The 17,563-nt window shown below is 40.3% G+C and overlaps 1 protein-coding gene across 1 annotated transcript in view; it reads right to left on the bottom strand.

Moving 5' to 3' along the window:
- Positions 1-365: 365 nt before the first annotated feature.
- Positions 366-17,563, bottom strand: part of MFSD2B (MFSD2 lysolipid transporter B, sphingolipid) — a 37,022-nt gene continuing 19,824 nt past the window's right edge. Inside the window, exons 6-14 of the mRNA XM_058179724.1 lie at positions 16,164-16,312; positions 14,605-14,695; positions 14,382-14,503; positions 13,618-13,701; positions 13,181-13,261; positions 11,920-12,029; positions 10,900-11,043; positions 3,056-3,232; positions 366-1,449 (exon numbers count right to left, since the gene is read on the bottom strand). Coding sequence (XP_058035707.1) covers positions 1,386-1,449; positions 3,056-3,232; positions 10,900-11,043; positions 11,920-12,029; positions 13,181-13,261; positions 13,618-13,701; positions 14,382-14,503; positions 14,605-14,695; positions 16,164-16,312 — 1,022 coding nt within the window. The 3' untranslated portion in view covers positions 366-1,385. The remainder of the gene's footprint in view (positions 1,450-3,055; positions 3,233-10,899; positions 11,044-11,919; positions 12,030-13,180; positions 13,262-13,617; positions 13,702-14,381; positions 14,504-14,604; positions 14,696-16,163; positions 16,313-17,563) is intronic.

The raw sequence follows: 17,563 nt of genomic DNA, 5'->3' as shown, positions 1-17,563 counted from the left end.
ACTTGACATCACTCAGATCGAGGGGCTCCTCACTGGCCCCTCCCCTCCCAGACACTCCTTGTCGCAAATGGCATGAAAATGGGGAGGGGAATATTCCTGCCTACCATCCTTCCCTCAGTCTGTGCTGACATTGAGGAATGGATGACAGGCAGAAAAATCCCCTTCCCCATTTTCCTGCCTTTCACAAAAATGGCTCCATTCCAGTAGCTCCCCCCGCCCCCTCCCTCCTGTAGACTACCTTAAAGGGACAGGCTACAGCAGCTCTGTTCTGAATGGAGGGAGAAAAGTTAGCATTCTCTCTGCTGCATTTAACATTGAATTCTGTGGCAGAGAGAATGCTAACTTTTCTCCCTCCTTTCAGAACAGAGCTGCTGCTTCCTTTATGGTTCCCTCCTGGCCCCCTCCATCCTGGGGACTACCTTAAAGAGACAGGCTGCAGCAGCTCTGTTCTGAATGGAGGGAGAAAAGTTAGCATTCTCTCTCCTGCATTTAACATTGAATTCTGTGGAATATCTAGTGGCCGGAAGAGGTGGGCAGCAACCGGCTGGGCGTGGGTGGGACCAAGGAGGGGTAATTACTACCGGTTCGGTAAACTGGTGCCCATAATCCCTACCACTTCGCCCGAACTGGTCCAAAGCGGTAGGGTTTCACTCCTGATCCAGCCCGTGGGCCCCCAGTTTGACAGCCCTGATACGATTAAAGCACCAGGCTAGAAACTAAGAGATAGAGTTCTAGTCCTGCCTTGGGCATGAAAGCCGGCTAGGTGACTTTGGGCCAGTCACTCTCTTTCTTTCTCTCAGCCCAACCCATTTTACAGGGTTGTTGTGGGGAAAGCAAGAGGAGAAAGGAGTATTAGATATCTTCTCTGCCCTGAGTTATTCATAAAATAATAAAGGTGGGATTTAAAAAATATGTACAAAAAACAGAAGAAGAAATAGATTAAATGGCACTGCATTAACGATAAATAGAATTCTGTGATCAACAGAAATTATGGGATTTCCTTTGGTAGGAGCCATAAGTGATAATTAGTTGAAATTGCCTCAAGCCACTATCTTGGTTAACAGTTTATGGATAGCACTCACAAGACCATGGTTTTTATCTCTTCAGGCAGCTGTTCTCCTCACCATATAACATGTACTGTACTGTAAATGAAAGGAGACATCACCACATATTGCATCTTATAAATTAGCTCGTGCAAGGCTTCATAGCAATCCAGCATTATAGATGTACAGGCTTTCCAAGCCATGCTCCAAAGCATCATTCTTTTTGATCACAGCAGCCTTGGTATATTGGTGGTTAAACACTGGCGGAATAAGACAAATGCCTTCAAGAATGCTGAAGTCGTCCCCTCTGGTTGCATTTTCATTACCATTGGATTTTTATTTTTATTCAGGCTTTCTTACGGAAATGTTTTCTTCAGCAAAGTTTTCAGTGTTCAAATGATTCCTCCTGTTTTATAAGATACGAAAGAATCTCATGTCAAAAACAGTTTACAAGGTAATTGAAAGATGGCATCTGCTGGGCCTGGATCCCATCTTTTAACCATGAGTTTTCCTTTCACAGATGTATATAATGTGAAACATTTCCAGAAAAAGCTAAAAATGTGTAGCAGGTTAATTGCCAGGCGTACTTCTCTGTGTAAGATGCGAATTGCTGATTGGTATACAATGTGGCTGCTCACTTCATAAAAAGAAATAAAAGTTGCCACGTTAAGATGGTTTTTCATTAGCCCATTAGCTTCAGAATCCAAATCAATAAAATGGCCTTCAATTCTAACACCTTGTAAGCTCTGGTCAAGTGTATCAGAATTTATTTCCTGTCGTTTGTACGTCATCTCTGTGGAAAAGCCATTTTCAGGACAAAGCAAAATAGGTGCATTGTAAGACCAAAACCAAACACCACAAGTCTGTAGGAGATAATACAGGAAATCCTTGATTTACAATAGCTCATTTAGTGACTGTTCGAAGTTACAACGGCACTGAAAAAAGTGACTTATGACTATTTTTCACACTTACGACCTTTGTAGCATCCCCATGATCATGTGATCAAAATTCAGATGCTTGGTAACTGGTTCATACTCATGACCATAGCTACGCCCCAAGGTCATGTGATCATTTTTTGCAAACTTCTGAGAAGCCAAATCAATGGGGAAGCCAGATTCACTTAACAACCAAGCTACAAACTTATAAACTGCAGTAGTTCACTTAACAACTGTGGCAAAAAAGGCTGTATAATGGAGCAAAACTATATAATGGAGCAAAAATATGAAGAGCTGTGGTGGCGCAGTGGTTAAGAGTACAGTACTGCAGGCTACTTCTGCTGATCACTGGCTGCCAGCAGTTTGGCAGATCGATTCTCACCGACTCAAGGTTGACTCAGCCTTCCATCCTTCTGAGGTCGGCAAAATGAGGAGCCAGGTTATTGGGGGCAATATGTTGACTCTGTAAACCTCTTAGAGAGGGCTGTAAAGCACTGTGAAGTGGTATATAAGTCTAAGTGCTATTGCTAAGTGCTAAAACTCATTTAACAAAAGTCTCACTTAACAACTGAAATGTTGGGCTCAATTGTGGTCGTAAGTCAAGGACTACCTGGAATTTCTATTAAAGGCTAGTGTTTTATTTAGTCCAATGATGGAGTAGAAATTTTGCATGCACATAATTCCAAATTTAACTTCTGGCTTTTCTGAAACTGTGAAAATCAGTACTGGATTTAAGTTTAAGAAAGCCTCCAAAGTTCAACAGATTCAACTTTCAAAGAATTAGCTTTACAGTCTGCTTTAATTATCCAATGCAGCAATTTATTTTTGGGTGGATAGTTCATTTGCTTTATAAACTTTCTGAATGTATTAGGAATCAGAAGCATACATTTTTGTGTATGAATGCACATGGGTGAATAAATGGGGATATTCTCGAAATGGGAAATGTGATGTTCAAATAAAAATATCTTGCGTTCTGTAAATGTCAATTTTTTTTTTTACTGTAATACAGTTGACTTTTGATCTCTTTCACTGAACAAAGTTGTAAACCAGGAGAGGCTGATATTAGTACAAACCTACCTTGAATTTTCAAAGGCATATATCATTTCCTTTTGACTTTTCTCATTGATTGGGTAAAACAGGAGTATGGATAAGCCCAAGAGGATGAGGATGGATGGAATTCCACCAACCAAGATTTTCAGCGTGATGACAACATGGGTGGACTGTGTGCACATCCCTGATCTGTAGCCTACAAATCTATTAAAAAGTCATGCACATTACTATAATTCATTCAAATAATAATACACAGCTACCCCTCATTCTGTGCCCCCCCCAAATTTTAATGTTGTTCCTATTGTTTTCTAAGCTTTGCTGGCTTTCTCCTATCACTTCTTTAATGTAAAGACCAATCTTTTTAACACTGGTGGCTGACCTTAAAACAATGCCTTTTATATTTATAAAGAAATCTGAGCAATTCATTCATTATGATCAGAATCTAGCTATTCTGAAACTTTTCAGGGATTAATTAAAACTACTGGTGCCATATTCCATTGACTGGATGTAACTCTATTAGTGTTTAATTTTGTTCTAGTGTTTAATTCAATCACCAACTAGTTTCAAATTATTTTATTTATTATATTGATTTTATATTGTATTTCATATATAAGCTCTGTAAACTCCCTAGTTTACATTTAAGTTTCAGGTGGTAGAGAAATGTAGCAAATAAATTAGCAAACTTTCCTGGCACACAGGGTAGAACCAGTTAATCCATTAAGTGGAACAAGTTTGCCAAGCATTGTAGCTACATATGGCAGGCACTAATGGGCTGGGTTAAAGGAACTGACCAGTGTTAATGGAGATCAAGTTACTGTTGTTTTTATCCGTTTCACACTCACCATGAAGGTAGGGGCCATTCTCAGTTCTGCAGGGAATGCAGGATAGCTATTTCAGAGAAAACAAACTGCCTAGTCTACTGTCACCATATTCTGAATGAATGGAATCTTACAGACTGCTGATAAACTAGCAAAACCTGGAAGCTAAAGTAGCTAGTAACACAATTACCTGGACCCAGGAAAGAAATAGGAGTGGAAATAAAAATAAATTCTGGACTCCCCCTTTTCTTTTATAGCCAGCACAGTATTTCCCATCATATCACCCAATGTCAACCAAAACAAGATTTGGTTTGGAAACAGCCCAATTGATTTTAGCTCCAGTTCAAGCTGGGCCCCAGATCTAAATCTCAATTCAGAAATTCAAAAACAATTATCCTTCTTTTTCTGTTTGATATAACTTGTAGATTTTTTTTTTTAATTCCATGAATTGAAAGAAACATAAAATCGAAATAAAATCTGAGGGACTGGGTATGGGGTGATACGAATCCTTTCTTAAACTGAGTTCACATTGAACATGTATTTATTATATGGCAGCATGTATGGATAGTAGAACAACTGAGATAGCGATAAAGCCCCCAGGGGAAGGTCCTTCTCTGTGGGAGCACCTACTCTCTGGAACGAACTTCCCCCCGGTTTACGCCAATTGCCTGACCTTCGGACCTTCCGCCGGGAACTGAAAACTTATTTATTTATACAAGCAGGACTGGCCTGACTTTTTAAATTCTAAATTTAAATTTTAAACTTTTAATGGTAATTTTATTGGGTATTTTTATGGTCAATCGACGGTTTTAATTTGGCCTTTTATTGAATAAGCTTTTTAATGGTTATTTTAATATGTATATTAATTGTTTTAAATGAAGGCTGTACACCGCCCTGAGTCCTTCGGGAGAAGGGCGGTATAGAAGTTTGATAAATAAAATAAAATAAAATAAATAAATAAATAAAATTGATTACATTTTTAAAATAAATAAATAATGTAGTATCTTTATCACACCAAACTGAGAACTTAGAGATTACCTGCAAGCATAATGACAAGATCAGGTGTAGGCAGCACACAGACATCTAGTGTCAGCCTCCACTCCACTCTTCATTTACTTTTAAATGATTATATCAGTAGATAGAATGTAAAATGTTTATTTCTGTATTATAAACTCTTAGGATCATGAGATGAATCATACCACCATCCGGGGTAAGGGAAAAGAGCTTATTATTAGTGTCGGCTGACATAACTGGGAGGAGGGGTGATTAATGATTGAGTGTTATCAGCGCGCTTTCTAACCGACACTGCATTCCTCAGTTGACTGACATCCAGATACCTGTGGAAGAAGATTACCACGAGGGGCCGTGAAGGAGTTGGCATTGGACCAGACCAGCCTGACCTCCTGGAGGAGGAGGGACAATTGGGGGGATATGATATGTTTGCCATATTTTGTCTCAGTTCCAGCTTTGCTTGGCTGCTAACCAGACTGTAAAAGTAAAAGTACTTGTTTCATTCCAAATGGAGTCAAGGTGAATTCTTTCCTATTTGCCGTCGGGGTAGCCTGACATTAAGCTGGAACTCACATCATGTCTACCAACCAGGATTGCAATCGCAATACCGGGGAAGAAAACCCAAATGTGATGGAAGGACTGCCGGCTGAGCTGGGGAGGCGTCCGGAGGAATTTTGCTGACACTTTTAACCCCGAGCTGGAAGTTTGCAGAGCTCGGTGGATTGAGCAATTAAAGCTGGAAGAGGAAGGTGGGAACCAAGTGCGAAGAGTTTCAGCCTGGAGTAACAAAAGAGGAAAAGAAGGGACGGTGAGACTTTCGGATTGGCAAGGAGAGAGAGAGATAAGAGACAGACGCCAGCTGGAGGAAGCCTTTCGTCTTTTCCGTGAGGTGAAAGTAAGGCTAGCTGTTCGCCAAAGGTATGAATCCCCTGTTCAGTCCTCCAAGGGGGGAGGGGAAGAGGAAGAAGAAATTACAAAGAGGCCCGTTAGAGGTGATTTCCAGGGTGGTGAGATTCCTGAAGAGACGGAAACTCTCTCCCCAGAGGAAGCTGAATTGGATGGGGGCCGGGCGCCACCTGCTGACCATGCAAGGCCGCGCAGGGGAAGGAAAAAGCCAAAAATTCCTCCCATATTAGAAAAATTTGATGGAGATGCGAAGGAGCTGGAATTGTTCCTGGCGATAGTGAATGACCACATGTTAGACTGGGGGGGAGATTATTGGTCACAGGCAGCACAAGTTAGAGCTGTGACCCACAATTTGACCGGAAGAGCAGCTGCATGGTTTGTGTCGCTGTATAAAAACCACTCCCCCCTACTGCAAAATTACGAGCATTTTATTACGGCACTAAGGAGGAGGTTTGAGGACCCCCTGGCGGAGCAGAAAGCCAAAGGTCGAATGAAAACCATCAGGCAAGGGAGGAGACCGGTGGCTGATTATACCCAGGAATTCAGTGATCTAGTCCCCTTGATGAGAGGGTGGTCGGAGGTGATCCTGGTCGACTTTTACAAAGAGGGCCTGAATGGAGATCTCTATGAACTGTGCCGGGCACGAGCGTCTCCAACCACATTGTATGGCTGGTATACCCTGGCAGCAGAGATGGAAATTGAACTAGCGAAGGACCATAGCAGAAAGCAGCGCACTGGAAGACCTTACCCGGCCCATTCTCCTGGGTGGCCCTCAAGGGACACGCCTAGACCAGAGGGAGGGAGACAACGATCGACTGCGTGCTACAGATGCGGAAAAGAGGGCCATCGGGCAGCCGACTGTCGAGTGAAGTTGGTTCCAAGCACGACCCCTGGTGGTGGGAAGGAAGCAGTGAAACCAACTGCTAAGGCGCGAAAACCGGCAAAAGTGGAGGACGGCATTGCCAAGAAGGGCACGCCCATCCAAGAGGACCGCGAAGCGTCGACCGACACTGATGACAGCAAAACCACATCGGAGTCCGACGAAGACTTTCTGGTGAGTTGGGCACGGGGGCCCTTGGACATTCCAGTCAACCTGCATGTTCCCTCCTCGGGCAACAAGGGGGAAATGTTAGCATTATTAGATTCGGGATGTACTAGGTGCATGATCAGTCCCGAACTAGTAGAAAAAATGGAACTAAGGTTGAGAACCCTAAGCAGGCCCATAGCATTTGCCCAGTTGGATGGCAGTGTGGCAGGGGGAGGACCCGCCCATTTCGTAACAGAACCCATAGAAATGGAAATTGGAGACCATCGCGAGATTTTAAACTTCATAGTAGCCCCTGGAATGGACCAACCTTTGGTACTAGGACTGTCGTGGTTGCGGAAATGGAACCCCCATATTAACTGGAGAACGGGAGTCTTACGGTTCCGCTCAAGAGCGTTAAAAGGAGGAAAAGGGGGTTCCAAGAAGAGTCAGACTATGGCCATGCTCCAAGATAAATGGGGGGCAATGGTTGAACGGATAGATGGGGAGGAAAGGATACCTAAGGAGTACTGGGACCTGCGGGAAGTCTTTAGTGAGAAAGCATCAGACGTTCTACCTCCCCATAGGCCTATTGATTGTGCCATCGACATCCTACCGGGGGTAAAACTTCCAAAACCAAAAGCTTACCCCATGACCCAAAAAGAATTGGGAGAGCTGCGAAAGTTCATAGACAAAAACCTAGAGCGGGGCTTTATCCAACCAGCTAGGCCTCGCGTGGCCGCACCTGTGATGTTCCGGGAAAAGAAAGACGGCTCATTTCGTCTTATAGTTGACTATAGAAATTTGAACGCAGTGTGTGCCGAGAACATATACCCCATGCCGCTCATGAAAGATATGTTAGCACACTTAGCGAAGGGGAAGTTCTTCACCAAATTGGACCTGCGAGAAGCTTACTACAGAGTCCGTATAAAGGAGGGGGATGAATGGAAAACCGCTTTCAACTGTCCACTAGGGTGTTTCCAGTTTCGAGTACTGCCTTTTGGTCTGCAGGGGGCGCCTGCAGTTTTTATGCAACTGATAAATGAAATACTCCATCAGCATTTGTTCAAAGGAGTTCTTGTCTACCTTGACGACATACTCATCTATACAGAAACTATGGAAGAACACATTAAACTAGTAAGAGCAGTTCTCAAAAAGTTATTATCTGCTGAACTGTATTGCAAGCTATCCAAATGTGATTTCCATCAAACCAAAATAGACTACCTAGGATATCGCATCTCGGCTGATGGGTTAGAAATGGATCCAGGAAAAGTGAAAGCTGTTTTGGAATGGGCCCCCCCACGCACACGCAAACAGCTCCAAAGTTTTTTGGGATTTGCAAATTTCTATCGTCAATTCATCCCCTCCTTTGCTCAAATTGCTTTACCAATCACTAACCTCTTAAAACTAAAGGAGACACGAAACCCAAACCATCATTACCCTCGAATGGACAATGGAATGTCAAGCAGCATTTGAAAAATTGAAACGACTCTTTGCCGAACCTATTTTAAAGCACCCTGACATGGATGTTCCTTTTGTAATACAAGCTGATGCAAGTGATGTAGCAGTCGGAGCCGTCTTGCTCCAAAACAATGCTGATGGTAATTTACAACCCTGTGCTTTCACTTCTCGAAAATTGACTGAAACCGAAAGACGATGGGCTATTTGGGAAAAGAAGCGTTTGCAGTTCATTGGGCTCTCGGACATGGAGACAATTCTTAGAAGGTTCAAATCATCCTTTTGAAGTTTGGACTGATCACAAAAATCTGGAAGCGCTAAAGACTCCTAGAAAACTTTCGCCTAAACAAGCCCGTTGGACTCAATATTTTAACCGCTTTAATTTTACTTTACAGTATATTCCTGGAGGGAAAAACTTCTTAGCAGATGCTCTTTCACGTTTACCCCAATACAATTGCACTCGCTCCGAGGTGGTTCAACCAATACTTCCGTGCAACAGTTGGCGGCCCCAGCAATAACTAGAAGCCACTCCAAAGCTGACCCCTCACTCCCAGATGAACTAACCAAATCGTTTAAAGAAGCTTTAAACACCGATGACTGGTACTTAACGCATTCCATGAATGCACACTCCGTGATGGACTAGCTTGGATTGGAACAAAACTATATGTTCCTCTATCACTCAGAGAAACCATCCTACAACGATGCCATGATGCCAAGATGGCAGGGCATTTTGGATTTGTGAAAACTTTGCATCTTCTTAAAAGACAATTTTGGTGGCCAAGTCTTAAAAGACATTCAAGCATATGTGGCAAGTTGCCCGGTCTGTGCATCATCCAAAAGACCTCCGGGAAAACCTCCTGGACTACTACAAACGGTAGCCAGACCAGGAACCCCATGGAAAGAAATATCCATGGATTTCATAGTGGAATTACCTGAAAGTTCCGGCAATACTGTTATATGGGTAGTGACTGACCTTTTCTCCAAACAAGTCCATTTTATTCCATGTTCAAAAATACCCTCCTCAAAGACTCTAGCAAAGTTGTTTGTACAACACATTTATAGACTTCACGGAGTGCCTGATCGCATCATTTCAGATCGAGGAGTTCAATTCACTTCTAAATTTTGGAAAGAATTTTTACGACTCATTGGTTCCGCCCAAGGATTAAGCTCCTCCCATCATCCTCAAACTAATGGAAGCTGTGAACGTTCGAACTCTGTACTAGAACAATATCTCCGATGTTATGTTAACTACCAGCAAGATAATTGGGCTGATCTCTTACCTTTTGCTGAAGTTGCCTACAACAACTCAATTCATAGTAGCACGGATTTACTCCCTTTAAAATAGCTTCAGGCCAAGATTTTGTTCCTATCTCGAACTCCCACAGGAAGAAACTACTGTTTCCTCTTTATCAGAATGGATAGATCAAATACAAAGCACATGGAAAATGACTCAAGGCGATCGACGACGCTCACCGTGCGCATAAAAACAAGCAGATAAAAAGGTCCCTGAGAACAAATATCAAGTGGGCGATAAAGTTTATCTTTCCACCAAATATCTTCAAACCACTCAGAAATCTAAAAACTTGGACCCAAATATGTGGGACCTTTCCCAATAGTAAAAATCATCAACCCCGTGACAGTACAACTAGATTTACCAAAAACACTTAGGAGAATCCACCCCGTTTTCCATGTCAGTTTGCTGAAACCTGAACACACATCTACTTTCCGTCCTAACCATACACCCCCTCCTATACCAATTCTCATAGAGGGAGAACAACACTTTGAAATAAAAGAAATTTTGGATTCAAGAAAACATAGAAATAAAATTCAATATCTTATTTCTTGGTAACACTTCCGTTATCCCAAGCTGAATGGGTGAACAAAGAAGATGTTCATGCCTCGGAAAAATAGCACAATTCTATAAAAAATATCCTGACAAACCCTAACTTCTCTTTTTTCTTTCTAGGACTGACGTCCTTGTTGCAGGAGGGCCGAATGTCAGCCTCCACTCCACTCTTCATTTACTTTTAAATGATTATATCACTAGATAGAATGTAAAATGTTTATTTCTGTATTATAAACTCTTAGGATCATGAGATGAATCATACCACCATCCGGGGTAAGGGAAAAGAGCTTATTATTAGTGTCGGCTGACATAACTGGGAGGAGGGGTGATTAATGATTGAGTGTTATCAGCGCGCGCTTTCCTAACCGACACTGCATTCCTGAGTTGACTGACATCCAGAGACTTGTGGAAGAAGATTACCACGAGGGGCCGTGAAGGAGTTGGCATTGGACCAGACCAGCCTGACCTCCTGGAGGAGGAGGGACAATTGGGGGGATATGATATGTTGCCATATTTTGTCTCAGTTCCAGCTTTGCTTGGCTGCTAACCAGACTGTAAAAGTAAAAGTACTTGTTTCTATTCCAAATGGAGTCAAGGTGAATTCTTTCCTATTTGCCGTCGGGGGTAGCCTGACATCTAGTTGCTAAAGTACAATTCTTAACATTCCTAGGACACCAGGACAATGGCAAAGAATGCCAGAATTGTAATTTATAAATATATGGAGTGCCACAGATTGCCTATCCTTGTGCCTCTTTAGTGAATTGAACCAATGCAAGATCCCAAACAAAACAAAACTTAAAACACTCACTGTAGGCTGAAGGAAGAAATTCCCATTCCAATACCAGTTGACATCTTTGTGAAAAAGATGAAGGACGAATAGAAGATAGTTTCATGTCCTGGTAAGTGAATGTTCTGCATTCGAAAATGGTCAACTACATCAGGCAGCATGGACCTTTAATCAACAGATTAAAGATGCACATCACAGTTAGGTGTATAGGAATACCATAAGAAGAGTGGCAACTATCTGTATAACTGCCATTCAGACTTCTGCTAGTTTTTGTTCTAATAATAAATCTCAGTTGTGCAGACCTTTCTTATTTTTTCTATCATTCCACTCCTTGCAAAATAAAAATAATGTGCAAAAACCAAAACCAATGATCACGTGACCCCCCTCCTTAAAAATATGCAAATTGTGCACGATCACTAAAAGACATCTTAAAATAAGAGCCAACTTTTTTAAAAAAATATGTCTTTAAAAATCATGTGATTCAGAACTTAGTGAGTGGAAGGTAATTGATCTAAAATTAAATGCATGTTTTGATAATAGAGCTTTTATATTTTCATTATTTTCATATTGCTTTAAAATAATACTTTTATTAAAATACTTTTAATACTTTAAATAATACTTTATTCATAGCTAATAGGAAGCGTTTCATATGCTTTACTGCCTAATCCTATATTTTTTTTTTCACTTTTGGATATTTGAAGCTGCTATTAAAAATCACCAGGATTTTAATCATTTAGCCTTAGAATTCCACTGGTTTGTCTTAAGATTCTCAACAAAATGTTTGAAAGATCTGATCTCTGATGACACAATCTGAGGCCTCAAGATAGGGATTTTCCATAATCCCAAGAACTCCCAGCCCTAAAGACGCCACTATGTATCATTGCACTGAATCAATTCCATCAGTATTATTTTTTAATTAAACTAAATGAAGCATCTTCTGGAGGCAGAACACAGGGTATCACCTAAAGGTTAAAGTGCTGCTTTTATCCAAATGCAGCAGATTTTCCCTGCATACCCTACCCCTTATAAAGAGACTCTTACCATGGCAGGAGGAAAGACGCTGCAATGCTAAGTCCAGATACAATAGCCACGAAGTAGGCAAGAAAGATATTAGGGATAGTCACCAACATGATTACAGAAGGAATCATCAACTAGAATGAATGAATATAAGGAGAAAAATAAATCGTTTCATCCTTAAATGAATGTCTAAGGAAGGGTAATGTCTCAACTGGACAATGATATAAACAGGATTAAGATTACTGTACAGACATGACAATGGCAATCATTATAGATTGGCAGTGTAGTAGGTCACCACCAACTTGTCTAGATTAATACCATTGGTAATGATTAGCATCAGTTTGCTAGAATTTCAGACCTGGGACATAACCCTGGATCTTCCTTATGCAAAGCATGTGGTCCAAAATGCTACAGTGGTGAGTGGTCTTTTTTGCTGCAGAAACCATCCTTTTAATTTTAAGTTTGGTTTTCCTTCTGCTTTGAAGATCATAGAATACTGTTTTTTCAAAAATGTACATCAAGAGTATGTGTTACTGGCCACATGCTCTGCAACAGTGCCTTTCAAACTTGGTAACTTTAAGAATGTATGGACTTCAACTCCCAGCACTCCCAAGGCAGCTGATTGGAGAATTCTGGGAATTGAACTTCACATATCTTAAAGTTGCCAAGATTGAAAAATATTATTAGGGAGCACTGCACTGTTTATCCTTCTATTTCAGATCCACCATAAATAGAAAATCTGTAGGGCAAGAGGTGTCATTCCTAGAGACAGCGTCCCTTTAACTTTCAGCTACATAATCTGGAGTCTGTTGGTCTGAACAGAATATAAACCATAACAGGAAGATATTCTTAATCTACAGAACAAGAACCAGGAGACTTAGCTACAATTAAGTCATCAAGTCATCTCAAAGGGAGGTCACAGATTTCAAAAAAGGGTTTACAAATGGCTAAAAAGACATGGCCTAGATAGAAAAGGCTATTGATCAAATGATTACATTCCAAGTTCCTTGATTATTAGGACTAAGCAGCGGCTTAAATCATTTTTAAAAGGGTGTTTCAAAGTGCTTAGGAGCTCAAGCCCAACACTTCTAGAACTCTTTAAAGCTGTCACATCTTTACCTGGCGTATCTTAGCTGCCCTCTGCTGTTGCCACATGATCATGGAAAAAGACATGGCTGTCTTAAAGAGTTACAGACGGGTGCTCCATTCATGCCTCTGTATGCTCTGAAGCTCCTTTCTGGAATCTGAAATGCTGTGCAGCCATAACTATTAGCAGCCTACTTACCAATATTCCACATGCTGCTTTTTTTTTGCCAAAATGCCTCAGAAATCTTTGCCAGAACGGAACACTCACTGTAGCTGACATCTATACATTATAACAGGAAAAAATGTTAGAAAAGGGAAAAAATATGTTTATGGCTTCCAAGAGCATTAACTGTACAATTTAAAGATTGCAGTACCATTATAAATAACAACAGCTACACATCACAACAAGGGGACAGAAGCTTGGACTCTGATGGAGAAGAGATAACCATGAGTTTAAAAAGGTGACCAGAGAGACAGAAACCAATATTTTCCCTTTTATTATATTGTGCCAAGGTTAGGTATAAATGGAGAAAGGCCTTCAGTCATGAAAACTTGATTTTCATATACGTAGGTATGGACGATAGAAATATAATAGGAAGAAACACACAAAAAGCTTAGCTTTGTCGGCACGCTTACCAAGATAATCAGCACTAAATTCTGAAAGTGATTGCGAAGATCAGCTGCATAAGTACAAAAGAGAACGAAATTTCCTTGTTCAATCTAGAACAAGAGAAAAGAAAAGAGTACCAGTAGTTGGGTGGCATATACATTTAATAGATTATCATTAAAAGAAAAGAGAACTATATTATGAGGATAGACATGATTCAAATGTGAAGGAGGATGGATAAATATAGTGATACTAATAAGGTTTTCCATTTACAATTCATACATCCAAGGTCAGTAAAATGAGGACCCAGATTGTTGGGGAAAATATGCTGATTCTGTAAACCGCTTAGAGAGGGCTGTAAAGCACTGTGAAGCGGTACGTAAGTCTAAGTGCTATTGCTATTTCTTGATATGATTACATAGTAATTGGCTTTTTCATCATTTAAAAATAACTATCATTCTTATAAATGATAAATATGATATGCTTTTATATAAAAGCATATTAAAAATATCTGGGCATGCATGTTTTTTGTGCCCTAAGTTGTATCTTTTCTTTTGATATGAACCCAGGAAGGAAGTTAGCAAACCTGTAACTGTGACACCACTGGATCACGCCCACTGACTTTCAACTTAAAAATCTGTACATTTTTGATAAACAATAAAAATGCCACGATAGCCAAAATCAGTAAAATCTCTGTACATATGATCAAGTTCTTATGATGCAGCAGCATAGATTCTTCAATGCAATTTATGACAAACCAAGTTGACGCAGATGTTAGGTAGATAAGAATTACCTGAACTGCTGTTAAAATCAGTAGAAATGCTGCTGTAAATATCAAATATGGTTGATGCTTCATGGCATGCTTTTGTCCTTTAAAGAAAGGAACTTTTTTGTCTGGCATTAAGGTGTATGGATCTATAATGGGTGGAATATATACAATGTTGTTTATATGAGATTGTAGATTAAATGAAGAAAATAGACACCCAGAAATATTAATAAGATTTAAATATGCTCACCAACTTTTTCTTTCACTCCAAAGAATAGGGAAAGAATGCCAACAAGGTAAATGCCTCCTATCAGCCCAGCTGCAATCATGTAGACTTTTTTCTTTAAAGACAGAAGATTTCAATCAAATGACACAAACAAGAAATAAACAATAAAAACAAACAAACAATGGCCTAAATAAAATAGAGCTCTAATGACAAGCAACTCTATAAGTAAAGTGATTAGTTTGTTGGTAGATGGCAGAAATGAAGAACTACCGGTCTTGTCTATGTTTAGGGGAATCCCTCTTCAATTGTCTGCATGATCTTATTCTTAAGGCAATACCTCTATCCTTGACTAATAGACAGACTGTGGATTCCTTAATTGCAGTGCAAGCCAGGGTAGTTTATTTTCAGCAAGTGAGATCAAATGCTTGTATTTGGAAGCTAAATGAAAAATTACTAATTCAATTACTAGAAATTAATACTGGTGGTGCAGTGGTTAGAAAGCAGTACTGCATGATAACTGACAACAGCAGGAATTTGATCCTGACCAGCTCAAGGTTGACTCAGCCTTCCATCCTTCTGAGGTTGGTAAAATGAGGACCCAGATTGTTGGGGGCAATATGCTGACTCTGTAAGCTGCTTAGAGAGGGCTGTAAAGCATTATCAAATATATAAGTCTAAGTGCTATTGTTAATTACTGAAATTACTAGAAATTAATACTGGTGGTGCAGTGGTTAGAAAGCAGTACTGCATGATAACTGACAACAGCAGGAATTTGATCCTGACCAGCTCAAGGTTGACTCAGCCTTCCATCCTTCTGAGGTTGGTAAAATGAGGACCCAGATTGTTGGGGGAAATATGCTGACTCTGTAAACTGCTTAGAGAGGGCTGTAAAGCATTATCAAGTGCTTTACAGTTTATAAGTCTAAGTGCTATTGTTAATTACTGAAATTACTAGAATTAATTTTGGTTAGAAATTAACTGAAAGATTTACAAAACTAAATAATAACAACTGATTTTGGTGACACTGCCATGCTCACTTGGGTGAACTGCCCATGGCCAAATAGTGGAGTGGAAATGGGGAAGACCAGTGGTGGGGCAGGAGTGCTGGTGGAGGGCTAGCTATGAATGAATGCCCATAATAGGTTGGTTACAATGGGAGGCCAGAGTGAAATGGGCACAGCAATGTCCTTGTGATCCCTTGTCCCATTCCACATACAATTAATTCACATGTAAAACTTTGCAATTTTACCCCTTTATGCTTTTCCATTATGTGAATTAAGCAATATCAGGCATACGTCTGGATTTTGCACGTATAGGATCATTTCTCGTCTCTACACTAATCTTTGTGTCTTACCACCTTTTGACAAGTCCTCATGATACATCATCTCCAAATCACAGTGAAGAGATAAAGTTATTAGGCATAAACTGAAGTAAGAAACATTTCTTGGTAAGTTCCACTAAATTCAAATGAGACTTGTTTTGCAAAAATATTTTTAAGATCCGTGTCTTTTACATTAAATTTGTCGTCCTCATTCTAGTGTAATGTAGCACTATAAAAACATTACAAAATGTTTTTGACTTACTCCATAAGACACATCCAGGATTTCAGAGCTATTTTGTTGCAGCCCAATAGTTTCATTCTGGATACAGTGACTAGAGGTGTGAGCACCAGCAACTATCTGACCATGTAGCGTAGCTCCAATCAGTGTTCCAAGAACTTCAAATACCATTCCTATGGGAAGAAAACAAACCAATTCTACAAATCTGAGTTGAATGCTGAACCACAGGCACGGATAGCGTTCTCCACAGGGCACTCAAAAACTGCAGCTTCAGCTTCAGCTTCAGGAGCAAAAAACTCCATCACTTTTGTAAAGGCACATCTTGCAGATTTTGACATACACATCCCTCTAGCCAGCTTTCAACAGTAAAACAGTGATTTATATGTATATTGTGGTGAATATCAAACTGTACTATAACAAGAGGGGAGAGCCATTGTAACATGCAGTCAGGAAATAATATGTGCAAGGAAATTTTTAAAAAGTGGGATTACTTAAAGACCAAAGGTTTATTACAAAGCTATCTTTTCCAGCACAATTCACAGACTCCAGAGAATAAATGGAAATCTACATGTCATAAATTGCTCCTATCTGACTGAGCCTCAGGCCCACACATTTCCTTTTTTTCTGCTCCATTTCTTTCTAGGTTTTTCTAGTTGAACAGAAACTGCAATTTGTCTCTGTGTTTGAAACTGCAGTTTGTCTCTGTGTTTGAAACTGCAGTTTGTCTCTGTGTTTGAAACTGCAGTTTGTCTCTGTGTTTGAAACTGCAGTTTGTCTCTGTGTTTGAAACTGCAGTTTGTCTCTGTGTTTGAAACTGCAGTTTGTCTCTGTGTTTGAAACTGCAGTTTGTCTCTGTGTTTGAAACTGCAGTTTGTCTCTGTGTTTGAAACTGCAGTTTGTCTCTGTGTTTGAAACTGCAGTTTGTCTCTGTGTTTGAAACTGCAGTTTGTCTCTGTGTTTGAAACTGCAGTTTGTCTCTGTGTTTGAAACTGCAGTTTGTCTCTGTGTTTGAAACTGCAGTTTGTCTCTGTGTTTGAAACTGCAGTTTGTCTCTGTGTTTGAAACTGCAGTTTGTCTCTGTGTTTGAAACTGCAGTTTGTCTCTGTGTTTGAAACTGCAGTTTGTCTCTGTGTTTGAAACTGCAGTTTGTCTCTGTGTTTGAAACTGCAGTTTGTCTCTGTGTTTGAAACTGCAGTTTGTCTCTGTGTTTGAAACTGCAGTTTGTCTCTGTGTTTGAAACTGCAGTTTGTCTCTGTGTTTGAAACTGCAGTTTGTCTCTGTGTTTGAAACTGCAGTTTGTCTCTGTGTTTGAAACTGCAGTTTGTCTCTGTGTTTGAAACTGCAGTTTGTCTCTGTGTTTGAAACTGCAGTTTGTCTCTGTGTTTGAAACTGCAGTTTGTCTCTGTGTTTGAAACTGCAGTTTG

Source organism: Ahaetulla prasina, chromosome 1 (genome assembly GCF_028640845.1).
Source record: "Ahaetulla prasina isolate Xishuangbanna chromosome 1, ASM2864084v1, whole genome shotgun sequence".
In the NCBI taxonomy this organism is placed as follows: Eukaryota; Metazoa; Chordata; class Lepidosauria; order Squamata; family Colubridae; genus Ahaetulla; species Ahaetulla prasina.
This window is presented reverse-complemented; position numbering and strand designations above follow the sequence as displayed.